Source organism: Stegostoma tigrinum, chromosome 29 (genome assembly GCF_030684315.1).
Source record: "Stegostoma tigrinum isolate sSteTig4 chromosome 29, sSteTig4.hap1, whole genome shotgun sequence".
NCBI lineage: Eukaryota > Metazoa > Chordata > Chondrichthyes > Orectolobiformes > Stegostomatidae > Stegostoma > Stegostoma tigrinum.
In genome coordinates, this window is record NC_081382.1 from 45,607,308 (window position 1) to 45,623,848 (window position 16,541).

At 45.7% G+C, this 16,541-nt stretch overlaps 1 protein-coding gene across 7 annotated transcripts in view; it reads left to right on the plus strand.

Moving 5' to 3' along the window:
- Nucleotides 1-16,541, plus strand: part of vav2 (vav 2 guanine nucleotide exchange factor) — a 188,033-nt gene that overhangs the window by 154,209 nt on the left and 17,283 nt on the right. For 6 of the 7 annotated variants that reach the window (XM_059638209.1, XM_059638210.1, XM_059638204.1 and 3 more), the window contains 7 exons: nucleotides 39-58; nucleotides 1,509-1,533; nucleotides 2,597-2,727; nucleotides 3,844-3,918; nucleotides 6,151-6,200; nucleotides 6,872-6,988; nucleotides 10,028-10,115. In XM_059638209.1, coding sequence (XP_059494192.1) covers nucleotides 39-58; nucleotides 1,509-1,533; nucleotides 2,597-2,727; nucleotides 3,844-3,918; nucleotides 6,151-6,200; nucleotides 6,872-6,988; nucleotides 10,028-10,115 — 506 coding nt within the window. The remainder of the gene's footprint in view (nucleotides 1-38; nucleotides 59-1,508; nucleotides 1,534-2,596; nucleotides 2,728-3,843; nucleotides 3,919-6,150; nucleotides 6,201-6,871; nucleotides 6,989-10,027; nucleotides 10,116-16,541) is intronic. The other variant, XM_059638211.1, reaches the window with a different exon arrangement.

A 16,541-nucleotide genomic window follows, 5' to 3' on the forward strand; every position in this document is an offset into this window, starting at 1 on the left:
CAGTTCATTACCTAACAAAATCTCCCATTTCTTTCCAGATTTACCAGCGGATGATTTGGTAAGTTATTAATTAAACGAAGATACTGACCCTCACTGGGGTACAGTCCTGCACACACTGTCTCTGACTGGGGTACAGTCCCACACACACTGACCCTCACTGGGGTACAGTCCCACACACACTGACTCTCACTGGGGTACAGTCCCACACACACTGACCCTCACTGGGGTACAGTCCCACACACACTGACTCTCACTGGGGTACGGCTCCCACACACACTGACTCTCACTGGGGTACAGTCCCACACACACTGACTCTCACTGGGGTACGGTTCCCACACACACTGACTCTCACTCGGGTACAGTCCCACACACACTGACTCTCACTGGGGTACAGTCCCACACACACTGACTCTCACTGGGGTACAGTCCCACACACACTGACTCTCACTCGGGTACAGTCCCACACACACTGACTCTCACTGGGGTACGGTTCCCACACACACTGACTCTCACTGGGGTACAGTCCCACACACACTGACTCTCACTGGGGTACGGTTCCCACACACACTGACTCTCACTGGGGTACAGTCCTGCACACACTGACTCTCACTGGGGTACGGCTCCCACACACACTGACTCTGACTGGGGTACGGTTCCCACACACACTGACTCTCACTGGGATACAGTCCCACGCACACTGACTCTCACTGGGGTATGGCTCCCACACACACTGACTCTCACTGGGGTACAGTCCCACACACACTGACTCTCACTGGGGTACAGTCCCACACACACTGACTCTCACTGGGGTACAGTCCCACACACACTGACTCTCACTGGGGTACGGTTCCCACACACACTGACTCTCACTGGGGTACAGTCCCACACACACTGACTCTCACTGGGGTACGGTCCCACACACACTGACTCTCACTGGGGTACAGTCCCACACACACTGACTCTCACTGGGGCACAGTCCCACACACACTGACTCTCACTGGGGCACAGTCCCACACACACTGACTCTCACTGGGGTACAGTCCCACACACACTGACTCTCACTGGGGTACGGTTCCCACACACACTGACTCTCACTGGGGTACGGTCCCACACACACAGATTCTCAATGTGAGCATGTGCTGGTGAGCTTGTTATGTTATCTTGTGAATGTAATGCTAGAACTATCTATATCACTGGTTAGGCCAGTGCTGGATTTTTGTGTGCAGTTCCAGTCACCCTACTACAGGGAGGTCACAATTGTTCCAGACAGTGTGCAGAGGAAATTTACAAGAATGTTGCAAATGCTTGAAAATTGCCTGGTTGAGGAAAGATTGGGTCGGTTAAAGGTTGGTTTCTCCAGGAACAGAGGAGATTGACTGGTGACTTAATCGGCATAATTTGAGCTGAAGCTGGCTGACATTTCCTCTTCTGTCCTGTTCACTGAACAGTCCTCACAAACTCACCTTGTTTCACACACATAAAAATGACTTTGCTGTTTTTCTTCACAGGACGGAGGACAGCCAGTGGCAGCAGGTACGTGTAAATCCCTGTGTGAGGGAAACACTCCAAACAGCAAGTTCTCAACTTCCCGCTTTGACAATGCAGTAGCAGCCAACACGGTCACTGCAGGAATCTAGGAAAAGCCAGCCAATATGCACACAGCAAGATAGCACGTATCGTGATGTGATAACAAGCCAATCATCTCTTATGTCAGGTTGATGGGTGATTAGCAGTCAAGTCACCAGCAGAAACTCCCCTAAACTTAATCAAATGTTAAGCAAAAAATATTACACATCCACCTGGCATTTTGGTTAATTTCGCCAAAGGATGGCATCTACAACATTGCACTCCCTTAGCACTGACCCTCCGACAGTGCGGTGCTCCCTCAGCACTGACCCTTCGACAGTGCGGCGCTCCCTCAGCATTGACGCACTGACAGTGCGGCGTTCCCTCAGCACTGACCCTCCGACAGTGCGACGCTCCCTCAGCACTGACCCTTCGACAGTGCGGCGCTCCCTCAGCACTGACGCTCCGACAGTGCGGCGCTCCCTCAGCACTGACCCTTCGACAGTGCGGCGCTCCCTCAGCACTGACCCTCCGACAGTGCGGCGCTCCCTCCGCATTGACGCACTGACAGTGCGGCGTTCCCTCAGCACTGACCCTCCGACAGCGCGGCGCTCCCTCCGCATTGACGCACTGACAGTGCGGCGTTCCCTCGGCACTGACCCTCCGACAGTGCGGCGCTCCCTCAGCACTGACCCTCCGACAGTGCGGCGCTCCCTCAGCACTGACCCTCCGACAGTGCCCACTCCCTCAGCACTGACCCTCCGACAGTGCGGCGCTCCCTCAGCACTGACCCTCTGACAGTGCGGCGCTCCCTCAGCACTTACCCTTCGACAGTGCAGCTCTCCCTTGGTGCTGACCCACTGAGATAACAACCCTATTTCTGATGCTATCGCAGCCTCGGGTCTATAGAGTGGCTGTTGACAATGTCAGTATTTGTGTATTTAAACTGGTTAACTGTGACCTCATGCCTTCTCCTTTAAACATGAGTTTGGACTGCAGTGGAAATGCAGCTTTTGTGTTTTGTTTCCAGGTCCCAGAATGCTGGCCATTCGTGCATTCCAGGGAACACCTCCACCCCCTGTGGGGAAACCGGTTCTCAGCTTCCAGACTGGAGAAGTCATCGAACTGCTGAAAGGAGATCCGGACTCACCGTGGTGGGAGGTTGGTCTTACCAGCCAGCTTACAGCCAAAAGTTCAGAATTATTACAGAATGTTGGAGTGTGTTCAGCCCATTGTCCCTGCACTAGCTCTCTGAATGAGCATTATTGCGTCGGCTAGATCAAAACTCAGCAAGTCTGCCAGAACATCTATGACTGGGTCAATCCTCAATTTAGATCTCCATCACTGATTATTTTAATGACCATTCAACTATTGGGAGCTGTGCCTTCAGCTCGTTTGAGTCCGAACTCTAACATTTCATCCCTAAAGCTCTCCATTCTCTTCTCCTTTGAACTCCCCTCAATGCTGCTGTCTCCTCCTCCTTTTATTTTTATGCTCCCATGATAATCATTAAGTTGTATTTCTGCATAAAGCTGTTGTGGAAAAGCCTGTTCACTGATACAGGAAGTCTCTTCTTATTGTCTTTCTCTCTAACTGATCAATGTAAATGTGGAAAATAATTTGGTAATCCCTGCTGTTCTCTTGAATCAGGAAATCATTTCCTATTCATCAGTTTCCAGTGATGTGTAAATGTGAGATGCCCATCAAAAGAAACAATGTATTTCTGATCTGTTCTGCTGGTTTTGGCCTGTCCTCCTCCTCTTGTTCTTGTCCTCCTTACTTTTCTTCTCTGACATCCTCTGAAATATGTCAGGCTCCAATCGTTTTTCTGCTCTTTTCAGATTTATTATGATGTTCATTCCGTCCAGCGTTTCATTGCTTCTAGTTCCTTTTCCACAATAATATAATTTCAAAACATTTCCATTTCATTTTCTTTTTGGTTTTGCTTCAGTTATATTCATTTCTAATCAGTCCTTTCAATTTTACAGCTCAGCTGCACATGAGTGTAACAGGCTTGAGGGGCTGAAAGACCTGCTCTTCCATTCCTCGATATCCCTCTCACTGAATTGTCATGTACAGAAGTGTGTGTCTGGGGAATGCACAGTTCGAGGTCGGGAGGGGTGGAAATCTGCACTTGAACATGCTCTGAGTTTGAGGAGCTTGTGTGCTGGTGTGTTACAGTGGTCTTAGATGGAGATATCTTTGGGGTCTCATTCTTGTCATTGGACCACATCGAGTGAAACCAGCTACCACTGAAAATGTTTGTCTTTGTTACAGGGAAAGGTCATTCAAACCAAGCGGTCTGGTTGGTTCCCAGGCTCCTATGTGAAGCCTTGTCCGGTAGACTCACGGGTAAGTGAGGATAGCGGATAGCGGGCCTGTCACGTCCTGCTGGTTTTGTCTGGGGCATGTCCAGGTGCTGAGAATCTCGCTCATTTTGGGCCTTCCTTCAGAAGCTGGCAAAACTAACCCACCAAGCTGCGCCAAGAGACTCAGTTCCATTGGCACAGTGTGAGCTGGACACGCACAGGTCCTGTAGGATATGGGAGAATGCAAACCAATTCAGCAGCTAGACATTTAGAGAAGGTCCCAGACAAGATTGGCAGTTAAACAAAACATTAAAAGCAAATTGAGTTGATAAGAATCTGGAAGGTTTCCAAAACACAAAATCAATCTTTGGGTTGACTGAATGGAGAGGATGTGGGAGGACAGGATACACACATGGGAAGCACTGGCACATGTTGTCTGCTCGTGTAAGGCAATCTCAATGTGATAAAGCTCCCACACACACTGACTCTCACTGGGGTACAGTCCCACACACACTGACTCTCACTGGGCTATGGCTCCCACACACACTGACTCTCACTGGGGTACAGCCCCACACACACTGACTCTCACTGGGGTATGGGCTCCCACACACACTGACTCTCACTGGAGTATGGCTCCCACACACACTGACTCTCACCGGGGTATGGCTCCCACACACACTGACTCTCACTGGGGTATGGCTCCCACACACACTGACTCTCACCGGGTGAATTGGAATGCATTCCTATCTCAGCTGCCCAAATACATGAGACATAGATATGACTTTTTTGCACAATCTTCAGCAGCTAAAATTATTGGGCCATTGCAGTGATGTGTTTGTTAAGGCCAATTGATATGGGCAGGCATTATGTAGTTCTCAGTTGTGCTGTGGTCAGTCGCTTACTCACAAAATTTACTAAAGATCAACCAATAATGACAGGCCAGTCACTTTAAAATTGGTGGCAGAAAACGTTTAGAAATTGATAACTCGGATAACATTTAACAGTTAGTTGAAGTTACGAATGGAAGCGTAATTGAATGTGGACTAACAATGTTTAACTGGTTTGAATTTTTGTGAAGAGATAACAAAGTCAGTTAATGAGGGTCTTGCAGTGTTGTGATCTATGTGGACTTGCAAAAGGCATTTGGTAAGTTGCCCCATCTCAGGCTTGTCAATAGATCAGATGCCCATGGAATCAAAGTCAGTCTAGTATACAGAAGACAGCAGCAGTGACCAGCTGTTTCTTGAACTGGAGGGAGGTCTACAGTGGAGTTCCTCTGGGCTGGAATGAGGAATCCTGCTTATTTTGATAGATTTTGCTGACCGTATAAGGTGCCATTTAAAAGTTTGTGGATGACACAAAACTTGGAGGAGTTATGAACCATGGGGAGGATAGTAATATACTACTACAGGACATAGACAGGCTTATGAAATGGTTGGGCAAACGCAAGATGATATTTAATGGAAGCAGTAGGAGGGATAGTGTAAAAGGCCCAGTTCTAAGGGGTAATAACAGTGAAGCCACCATGCTGGATCAAATGCACCAAGATTTTATTGTAAAGGCTGTAAGGATAAGCCCAGCAACTATAGGCCAGTCAGGCAAACCTCAGTGGTGGAGATGTGTGTGGGGACACACTCTGGTTGGAAGAATGAGGAGAGGCAGTATAAATGAAAGGATACAACTCTAAAGATGACTGGTTTGAGAGAATAGTTAATAAAGCATATAGTTTATGCTAGGCTTTTCAGATAGGGCCGTTGAGCCCAGGATTAAGGGGGTAACTGTTCAACTTGTATAAAACATGAGCCCAGCTTCAGATGGAGGGGTGTGTACTGCTCTTTTAGGAAGGATTTGAATTATTGGAGAGACTGCAGAAGAGGTTCACAAAAATAATTGCAGGGCCAAGAAACTTCAGTTGTGTGGAAAGATTAGAGGAATTGGAATTGGAGAAGAGAAAGTTGAGAGGAGAATTGAAAGAGATCAAAATCATGAAAGGACTGGACAGAGTTCTCATTGGTGGCTGGATCAAGGATGAGCGGAAACAGATTTGTGGTGATTGACAAAAGAGACAATTGCAACATGAGGAGAGGACTTTTTAAGCAGTGAGTGGTTAGGATCTGGAATATCTCTTGATGACGCTGTAATTTCTGCCCTATTTACTGCAGCTCGATTCTCCATAAACTTTGTACTTGTGTGGCTGAACTACTTTGATCCCAGGTTTTCAGGTTGAAAGTCTCTTAGTTACAAAATAATCAATGCTTTTCATTTCTCCTTTCAGCATTTTATTAAACCACCTTCAAAAGAACCTGACTACAGCATCTACCCATGGTAAGTCTTGGAAAGAGGAAACATCCCATTGAACACTCCTGAACAGGGACAACACAGGATTAGAGACAGAGTAAAGCTCTCTCTGCACTGCCCCCACCCCCCCATATCAAACAGTCCCAGTGACAGGGACAGCATGGAGTTAGAGACAGAGTAAAGCTCCATCTACACTGTCCCCATCGTCCACTCCTAGGACAGCGATAGCACAGGGTTAGATGCAGACTGAAGCTCTCTCTACACTGTCCCCATCAAATACTCGCAGGACAGGGACAGCATGGGGTTAAATACAGACTAAAGCTTCCTCTACACTGTGCCCCCACCCCCATCAAACACTGCCAGGACAGGGACAGCACGGGGTTAGATACAGAGTAAAGTTCTCTCTACAATGTCCCCCCCCGCCATCAAACACTCCTAGGGCAGGGATAGCAAGGAGTTAGACACAGAGTAAAGCTCTCTCTACACTGTACCCATCCAACCATCCCAGGGCTGAGACGGATTAACAGGAAGGCAAATATCAGACTAACTCCAGCATTTCTGTTGTTTCAGTTTCGAAGAAAGGTTACAGACCTGAAGCATTAACTTGGTTTTTCTCTCCATAGATGCTGCTGAACCTGCTGAGTGAATTTTTTTCAGAATTTCAGCATCTACCGTTTTTGTTTAATCTTCCTCCCTAGGTTTGCGGGTAACCTGGAGCGAGGGCAGGCCGACAATCTCCTAAAAGCTCACATTTCTGGGACATATCTTATCCGTGAGCGGACAGCAGAGGCTGAAAGATTTGCAATTAGTATTAGGTTGGTGACTAGTACGTTGTGTTTTTACAAAATGCAGTAGCTAGATATGAGCTGGTTTGTCACCTCATCTGGAACAAACATAATTCTATGTGTGAACATGGGGCCTGTTCATTGCTCAGTTACTCTTAGTGATGCAGGGAAATATGGAAACAAGACATTTCCCAAAGGCACAGAAGGAAGTCATTCAGTCCATCATGTCTGTCTTTGCTGTATGAATATGATCTTGTTTAATTTCGTTTTGAGCCCTCTGTCAGTAATTCTTGTTGGTTAGAACACCTCAAGGGCACATACAAATATTTTTGTTTTTAAGTGTCCTGAATGTTCCTATGTCTTCTACCTTTTCAGGCTCCAACCCATGCCGAGCGTGAAGGAAAACAAAATGTCGACAACACCCCGCTAATTACTATCAGTCTCTGCCCCTGGTTATTCTCCCCTCTTTTTGGCCCCTCAATTTTATTTATTTTGACCAGATCACCCTTCATTTCCCTCTGTTCCTAAGGAAATGCCACACCAAATCTTTATTTCATCTTTAAAATTCTGCATTCTCAGCAATATCCTTGAAAATAGAATTATGGAACGATTTCAGCACTCAGGGAGCTTTGTGTCCCTGCTGACTCCCTGCAACAGCTATTCCATATACAGCTGTCTCCTGGAGTCCTGCTGTGTATCTCTTTACATAATTGTCCACTTCCCTCAAGCACACCTAGACTGAATCTGCCTCCAGCACATAACCAGGTAGTGTGTTCCAAATTCTAACCACTCACTCACCTTTGCTTCTTTTGCCATTTGTCTTAAATCTGTTCCTTTTGGTTCTTGTCCTGCCACTAATGAGAACTGTTTCTTTCTGTCCAGTCCCCTCAGTTATTTTGACTAATTCTATGTATTGTCCTCTCCAACCTTCTCCTAGGACAACAGTCCCAGCTTCTCCAGACTATCCATGTAACTGAAGCTGCTCATCTCTGAAAATATTTGAATGAATATTTTCTGCACCCTCTCACCTACCTACACTGCCTTCTTTAAAATTAAATGCCCTGAATTAGGCACAATCTTCAGTTGGGGCTGAACCAGTGTATTATAATGGTTACACACACTCTGTGCCTCGATTTACAAACCCTGGGATCCTGTACACTTTAACCACATTCTCAACCAGCCCTACCGTCTGGGACGATTTGAGCAAATACATCCCAACATCTTCTACTTTTGCACCCTCTTTAGAATTGAATCCTTTATTTTATATTGCATCTCCTCCAACTTCTTATCAAACTGAAATATTTCCCATGCCTTTGCATTGAATTTCATCTTCCAGACGGCTGTCCATTCCGTGCCCTGTTTATATCCTCCTGAAGCCTATCACTGTCCTGTAGTAAATATAATGATGTCAGTCAGGTGGACCTCATGTAATATGAGTTCCCTGATTGGACTAGGTTAACAGCCCCAATCAGGGAGCCCTGGGTGACAGATAGAAGCAGGAGGGTCAAAGATTCTTACCCTCTGGGTGTTGATTCTGATGAGGCTGTATCAGGGCTAAGGACTTTACATGTATAAATAAAGGGTAACTTGGTGATGAGATATTGACATTTGTGGAGTTATTTCACATGCTTTCACAGTTCACAAGATTTCCAAACTTTGTGCTCTGTGATGGCTTAGGAATTGTACCCTATGCAACTCGGTCTAGGGTATTAATACACATGAGGAAAAGCAGGGATCCTAATGTTGACTCTGGGGACCCTATTTTAAACTGGTTTCCAGGTCAAAAAGTAACCACTCACTCGTGCTGTTTCCCGTCACTCAGCCAATCCCCTATCTATGTCCCTCTTCCATATTCACAACATTAACCACATGATCCTGATCAACTGTCTGTTATCTTATTAAAAGTCTCAAATTCATTGGACACAATTTGTCTGTAACAAATTGTTCTGCCTTTCCTGAATTAATTTTGTCCAAGTGACTGTTAGCCTTGTCCCTGATTATTGTTTTGAAAAGTTTTCACACTGTCCAGTTAAACTGTTTGACCTGGAGCCCTAAGTACAATCAACCCTTGTAGTACCTTGCTTTACCAAATGTTAATCCACCTACTGTCTTGACTACCTTGTCTTCCACCATAACGTTCCATGGCATATACCAAGAAAGAAATGTTGCCAGTGCACTTGTTTCAGTATCTTAGAAATGTCCTCTGCTTTCAGTATGTTTTTGGTACCTAATTGGCCCCAGCCCTCCTTTTTGCCACCCTATACCAGTTAATGTAAATTGTGACGTACAAGTCAACCTATAAGAATGCACTGCTTTTCCAGTCCGAAAAATCATGTTTTTGCAGATACAGGAGATCCAGATCAATCCCCCTTCTCACCCAAGGGCTGCTGTGCTCGAATGAGAAGTCAGCCTCAGCTTTCAATGCCACAAATGCATGTTTTTATTAATGGTGCTTTCTAACCCAATGCAAAGGATCAATGAGGTGATGTGGGCTGTTAGTGAGAATACATGGGAATTTAAAACAAACTCACGTTTAGCTTAAGATGCTGATGATGTTTTGAAATGGTGAGTTCTCTCTCTCTCTCACACACACACACACACACACACACACATTTATACTTGGAATGCAAATCAGATCCTATGTTTGGAGGGATTTTTCAAGGCATCAACTATTAGATTCCTTTTTGTTAGCTGCCAGTCTCCTTTCATACTGTCTCTTTGTTTCCTGCCACTGAACTAAATTTGGATATCAGTTGACACTTGCCCTGAGATTGAGAGTTTTTAACTTGCTGATCCATCTGCCATGTGGTGCCATGTTGAAAATCTTCCAAAAATCCATACAGACTACCTCAAACACACCATCCTCAAGGAACCTCCTTGTTACATCCTTAAAAAATATAATCAAATCAATGTATCATTGATTAATTTGTGGCTGATGATTTAAAAGTAATGATTAACACTAACCCCCCAGCCTAATGTGTAATCTAATTTGTCAAATTTATCATATTATTTGTGATTTTATGGTTTATTTTTGAGTTACCTGACCCTTCGATGATGGTCTGTCCTCAGGTTTAATGATGAGGTGAAGCACATTAAGGTTGTTGAGAAGGACAATTGGATCCACATCACTGAGGCTAAGAAGTTTGAGAGTCTCCTGGTATGTTTCCTTTCAATTCCTTTTCCTCAATCTGTTTTCCAGATGCCTGTTCATCTTTGGTACCTTGTCCAAGTGACCTTCCTACATTTTGGAGCCTGGATTATGTTACCAGACCAGTCCTCCATAGAGTCATCACAGTCATGCACAACCTGTCATGTGGGAGCAGAAACTGAGCTGAAATCTCCCTTCCCATTAGCTAAGGAGGAGAGGGCAGTTAAGAGTTCTTGCTAGTCTTGACATTTAGACTATCAGAACAGAGTGCGGCAGCAACGTGGGAGCCTTTTACTGTTTGTGGCTTATACGTATGCTGGGTGAGGTGTTGTCTTGAAAGGAATTATGTTTCTTTCAGCTTCTCCACATTTATGCTCTGTCCCACATCATTCAGACCAGTTATGGAAGGTCTGAAATAAGTAGCACCATCAGACACAAAGAACTGGGAACCCAGTGGAAGGTAGTAGAGTCCTGGATCAGTGCCTGGATTCTGTCTGGGAGATGAGATCAGAATGTCCTCTAGTTCTTGGTTAGTGCCCTTTTACCCTACAACAACTTAGCTAGCACCCTAATAATAACAAAATATTCTCAAAATCTGCACAGAAACATCACAATATAAAACATAACATTGGTGTCACAAAAAAGAGGACTTTAAGAAATGACAAAGGAAGAAAGTGAGGTACACCGACATGGAGGGAGGGGTTGGGAAATGAGGATGAAACACGTAAAATCAAGATGTTGCTTGACCAAGAGCTAATGTAGATCAGTGAGTGAAGGAAAACAGGACAGTGTGAGGCCACAGAGGGGCAGCAATGTGTTAGAAGACCTCAGGTTTACAAAGGGTAGAATGTGGGAAGCAGCCATTGCAATGATCACATCTCGAGTTAGTGAATGCTTTAGAAAGGGCTTTAATGTGCGCTGAAATGAGGAAGAGGTTGGACAATGTTACAGACAGGGGTGGGGATGTGCAAATAAGACCATAAGATATAGGAGCAGAATTAGACCATTCAGTGCATCAAGACTGCTCTGCCATTTGATCATGGCTATATTTGTTTCTCAGCCTCATTCTCCTGCCTTCTTCTCATAATCCTGATCCTCTTGCCAATCAACAACCTATCTATCTCTATCTTAAATACTCAATAATCTGGCCTCCACAGCCTTCTGCAGCAATGAGTTCCACAGATGTGCCACCCTCTGGCTGAAGAAATTCCTCCTCATCTCAGTCCTGAAGGGTCAATAGACAATAGGTGCCGGAGTCGGCCATTCAGCCTTTCGAGCCAGCACCACCATTCATTATGATCATGGCTGATCATCCACAATCAGTATCCTGTTCCTGCCTTATCCCCATAACCCTTGATTCCACTATCTTTAAGAGCACTATCCATCTCTTTCTTGAAAGTATCCAGAGAGTTGGCCTCCACTGCCTTCTGGGGCAGAGCATTCCATATATCCACCACTCTCTGGGTGAAGAAGATTTTCCTCAACTCTGTTCTAAATGGCCTACCCCTTATTTTTAAACTGTGTCCTCTGGTTCTAGACTCACCCATCAGCGGAAACATTCTTCCTGCCTCCAGAGTGTCCAATCCCTTAATAATCTTATACGCCTCAATCAGATTCCCTCTCATCCTTCTAAACTCAAGTGTATACAAGCCCAGTCGCTCCAATCTTTCAACATATGATAGTCCCGCCATTCAGGGAATTGACCTCGTGAACCTACGCTGCACTCCCTCAATAGCAAGAATGTCCTTCCTCAAATTGGGAGACCAAAACTGCCCACAATATTCCAGGTGCGGTCTCACCAGGGCCCTGTACAGCTGCAGAAGGACCTCCTTGCTCCTATACTCAATTCCTCTTGCTATTAGCTTTCTTCACTGCCTGCTGTACCTGCATGCTTGCTTTCATTGACAGATGTACAAGAACACCAAGATCTCATTGTACTTCCCCTTTACCTAACTTGACTCCATTGAGATAATAATCTGCCTTCCTGTTCTTGCCACCAAAGTGGATAACCACACATTTATCCACATTAAACTGCATCTGCCATGCATCCGTCCACTCACCTAGCCTGTCCAAGTCACCCTGTATTCTCATAACATCCTCCTCACATTTCACACTGCCACCCAACTTTGTGTCATCAGCAAATTTGCTAATATTACTTCTAATGCCTTCGTCTAGATCATTAATATATATCGTAAAAAGCTGCGGTCTCAGCACCGAACTTTGTGGTACCCCACTGGTCACTGCCTGCCATTCCGAAAGGGACCCGTTTATCACTACTCTTTGCTTCCTGTCAGCCAGCCAATTTTCAATCCAACTCAGTATTTTGCTCCCAATACCATGTGCCCTAATTTTGTTCACCAATCTCCTATGTGGGACTTTATCAAAGGCTTTCTGAAAGTCCAGATACACTACATCCACTGGTTCTCCCTTGTCCATCTTCATAGATACATCCTCAAAAAATTCCAGAAGATTAGTCAAGCACGATTTCCCCTTCGTAAATCCATGCTGACTCTGACCTATCCTGTTACGGCTATCCAAATGAGTTGTAATTTCATCTTTTATAATTCACTCCAGCATCGTTCCCACCACTGACGTCAGGCTAACCGGTCTATAATTTCCTGTTTTCTCTCTCCCTCCTTTCTTGAAAAGTGGGACAACATTAGCCACCCTCCAGTCTGCAGGAACTGATCCTGAATCTATAGAACCTTGGAAATTGATTACCGATGCGTCCATAATTTCTAGAGCCACCTCCTTAAGTACCCTAGGATGCAGACCATCAGGTCCCGGGGACTTATCAGCCTTCAGACCTAACAGTCTATCCAATACCATTTCCTGCCTAATATAAATACCCTTCAGTTCGTCCATTACCCTCGGTCCTTCAGCTACTGTTGCATCTGGGAGATTGCTTGTGTCTTCCCTAGTGAAGACAGATCCAAAGTACCTATTCAACTCTCCGCCATTTCCTTGTTCCCCATAATAAATTCACCCATTTCTGACTTCAAGGGCCCAATTTTAGTCTTAACCATTTTTTTTTCTTTTTACATACCTAAAAAAGCTTTTACTATCCTCCTTTATATTTTTGGCCAGTTTTTCTTCATACGTCATTTCTTCTCTGTGTATTGTCTTTTTATTTATCTGCTGTTGCTCCTTAAAAGCTTCCCAGTCCTCCGGCTTCCCGCTCATCTTTGCTATGTTATACTTCTCTTTTATTTTTATACAGTCCTTAACTTCCCTCGTCAGCCACGGCCGCCCCTGCCTCCCTTTAGGATCATTTTTCCTCCTTGGAATGAACGGATCCTGCACCTTGTGCATTATATCCAGAAATACCTGCCATTGTTGTTCCACTGCCATCCCTGCTGGGGTATTGTACCACTGAACTTTGGCCAGCTCCTCCCTCATAGCGCCATAGTTCCCTTTGTTCAACTGCAATAGACACTTCCGATTCTCCCTTCTCCCTCTCAAACTGCAGATTAAAACTTAGAACATAGAACATTGCAGCATAGAACTTTACAGCACAGTGCAGGACCTTCAAGCCGTCAATGTTGTGCCAACCTGTCATACCAATCTGAAGCCCATCTAACCTACGCTATTCCATGTACGTCCGTTATGGTCACTACCTCCTAATGGCGCCTTTACTTGAGGTCCCTGATCAAATCCGGTTCGTTGCACAACACCAGATCCAGAATTGCCTCCTCCCTGGTAGGCTCCAGTACAAGCTGTTCTAAGAATCCATCTCGGAGGCACTCTACAAACTCCCTTTCTTGGGGTCCAGTGCCATCCTGATTCTCCCAGTCTACCCGCATGTTGAAATCTCCCATAACAACTGTAGTGATACCTTTGAGACAGGCCAATTTCAACTCCTGATTCAACTTGCACCCTACATCCTGACTACTGTTTGGGGGCCTGTAGCCTGTAGATAACTCCCATTAGGGTCTTTGTACCCTTAGAATTTCTCAGCTCTATCCATACTGACTCTACATCTCCTGATTCTATGTCCCACCTCGCAGGGGACTGAATATCATTCCTCACCTACAGGGCCACCCCACCCCCTCTGCCTGTCAGTCTGCCCTTTCGATAGCATGTATAGCCTTGAATATTCATTTCCCAGGACCTGTCTACTTGAAGCCACGTCTCAGTGATCCCCACAGCATCGTACTTGCCAATTTCCAACTGACCCTCAAGCTCATCCACCTTATTTCTTATGCTTCGTGCATTCATACATAATATTTTTAATTTGTTTCTCCCCTCACCCTTCCTATCAATCCCTATTTCACTTGGCCATACTGTACGATCCCTTCTTGAGTTTTCTGCTCCATTGATTCTGTTGTCTTCCTTAACTTCTCTTATTCTCACTTTCCCTTTAACTTGATTCTTAAATTTCCAGTTTGGCCCCTCCCCCCCATTACTTAGTTTAAACACACCTGTGTTGAGTAGCAAACCTGCCTGCCAGGATGCTAGTCCCTCACCTATTAAGATGCAAACCAGCCCTCTTGTACAATTTATCCTTAACCCAAAACATACCCCTGTGATCCAAGAATTTAAATCCTTGCTTCTGGCACCAGTTCCTCAGCCACACTTTCAAGTCCATTATCTCCCTGTTCCTGCCTTCTCCAGCCCGAGGAACTGGAAGCAAACCGGAGATAACCACCCTGGAAGTCCTGATTTTCAGACTTCTTCCAAGTTCTCTGAAGTCCCGCTGTAGAATGCCCCTCCTTTTCTTCTCAACGTCATTAGTGCCGACATGCACCACCTGTGGCTCTTCACCTTCGTCCATGAGTATTCCCTGCACTCTATCATTGAAGTCCTGGATCCTGGCACCAGGAAGGCAACACACCATCCTCAAATCCTGCCTGTTCCGCAGAAACCCCTGCCAGTCCCTCTCACATGGAGCCCCTATTACCACAGCTGACTCCTCGGCTGTGCCTCTACACCAATTTTTGACTTGCAGACCTGTCCGCCTCTCGGACTGGCAGTGTCATCTGTCTCAACAGTTTCCAAGAGAGTCAATCTGTTTATAATAGGTGTGTCTCCTGGGGTCTTTTGTACATCATTTATGTCTTCCTTCCTCATCGACATCCCCCTTCTCTCTTCTGGTATCCTCAGTGTACTGACCTCACTGAAGGTCCTGTCCAGAAAATTCTTGTTCTCTCAGATGAACCTGAGGTCATCTAGCTCTTTCTTCAGAGCTGCAACAACCTCCTTCAGAAGCTGAATGTGTACACACTTTCCACAGCTATAGGAGCCAGAAGCATCATCAGTGTCCCTGACCTCCCATATCCTGCACGCAGCACACTGAATCAGCTTGGCAGTTATGTCTTCACCCTCTTCAACAGTGGCGTAATCTCCTCACTGAGCCTCTTCGCCGAAAACTCGCACTTTACTCACCAGGCACTTCCCTCAACCCTTGTTGTTTGCTGTGAGTCTGTGGACTCTTAATTAGGTTAGAGGAGGAGGGTGGGAGGGAGGCCCTACCGTGTAGGACCTGGGGTCAAGAACACACTTACTTAAATAGCACTCATTTACCTTCCCAACTGCCTCTCTGCTCTGACCTCATGTCCGCCTGGCTCCCGCCGCTCTCTGCTGCAAAAAGCCGTCTGTTCACTCGTAGAACATAGAACAGTACAGCACAGAACAGGCCCTTTGGCCCATGATTTTGTGCCAAACTTTTACCCTAATCCTAAGGTCTATCTAACCTCCACCCCTACCTCATACTATCATCCGTATGCCTATCTAATAGTCACTTAAATACCCCAATGAGGCTGACACCACTACCCACTCCGGCAATGCATTCCACGCCCTGACCACTCTCTGAGTAAAGAACCTACCTCTGACGTCTCCCCTATATCTACCTCCATTCACTTTAAAACTATGCCCCCCCGTAATAGCTACCTTCACCCGAGGAAGAAGTCTCTGGCTGTCCACTCTATCTATACCTCTGATCATTTTGTACACCTCTGTCAAGTCACCTCTCATTCTTCGTCATTCTAAAGAAAAAAGCCCGAGCTCTCTCAACCTTTCCTCGCAAGACCTTCTCTCCATTCCAGGCGACATCCTGGTAAATCTTCTCTGCACCTTTTCCTACGCTTCCACATCTTTCCTGTAAGGCGACCAGAGCTGGACACATTACTCCAGATGTGACCGAACCAGGTTTTTGTACAGCTGGAGCATAACTTCACAGCTCTTGAACTCAATCCCTCTATTAATGAAAGCTAACACATCAAACGCCTTCTTAACAACTCTATCCACCTGGGTGGCAGCTTTTAGGGAACTGTGAACGTGAACTCCAAGATTGCTCTGCTCATCCAAACTGCCAAGAATCTTTCCATTAACCCTGTATTCTGCTTTCAAGTTTTTCACCTCACACCTTTCAGGGTTAAACTCCACCTGCCACTTCTCAGCCCAGCTCTGCATCTTATCAATGTCCCTTTGTAAGCG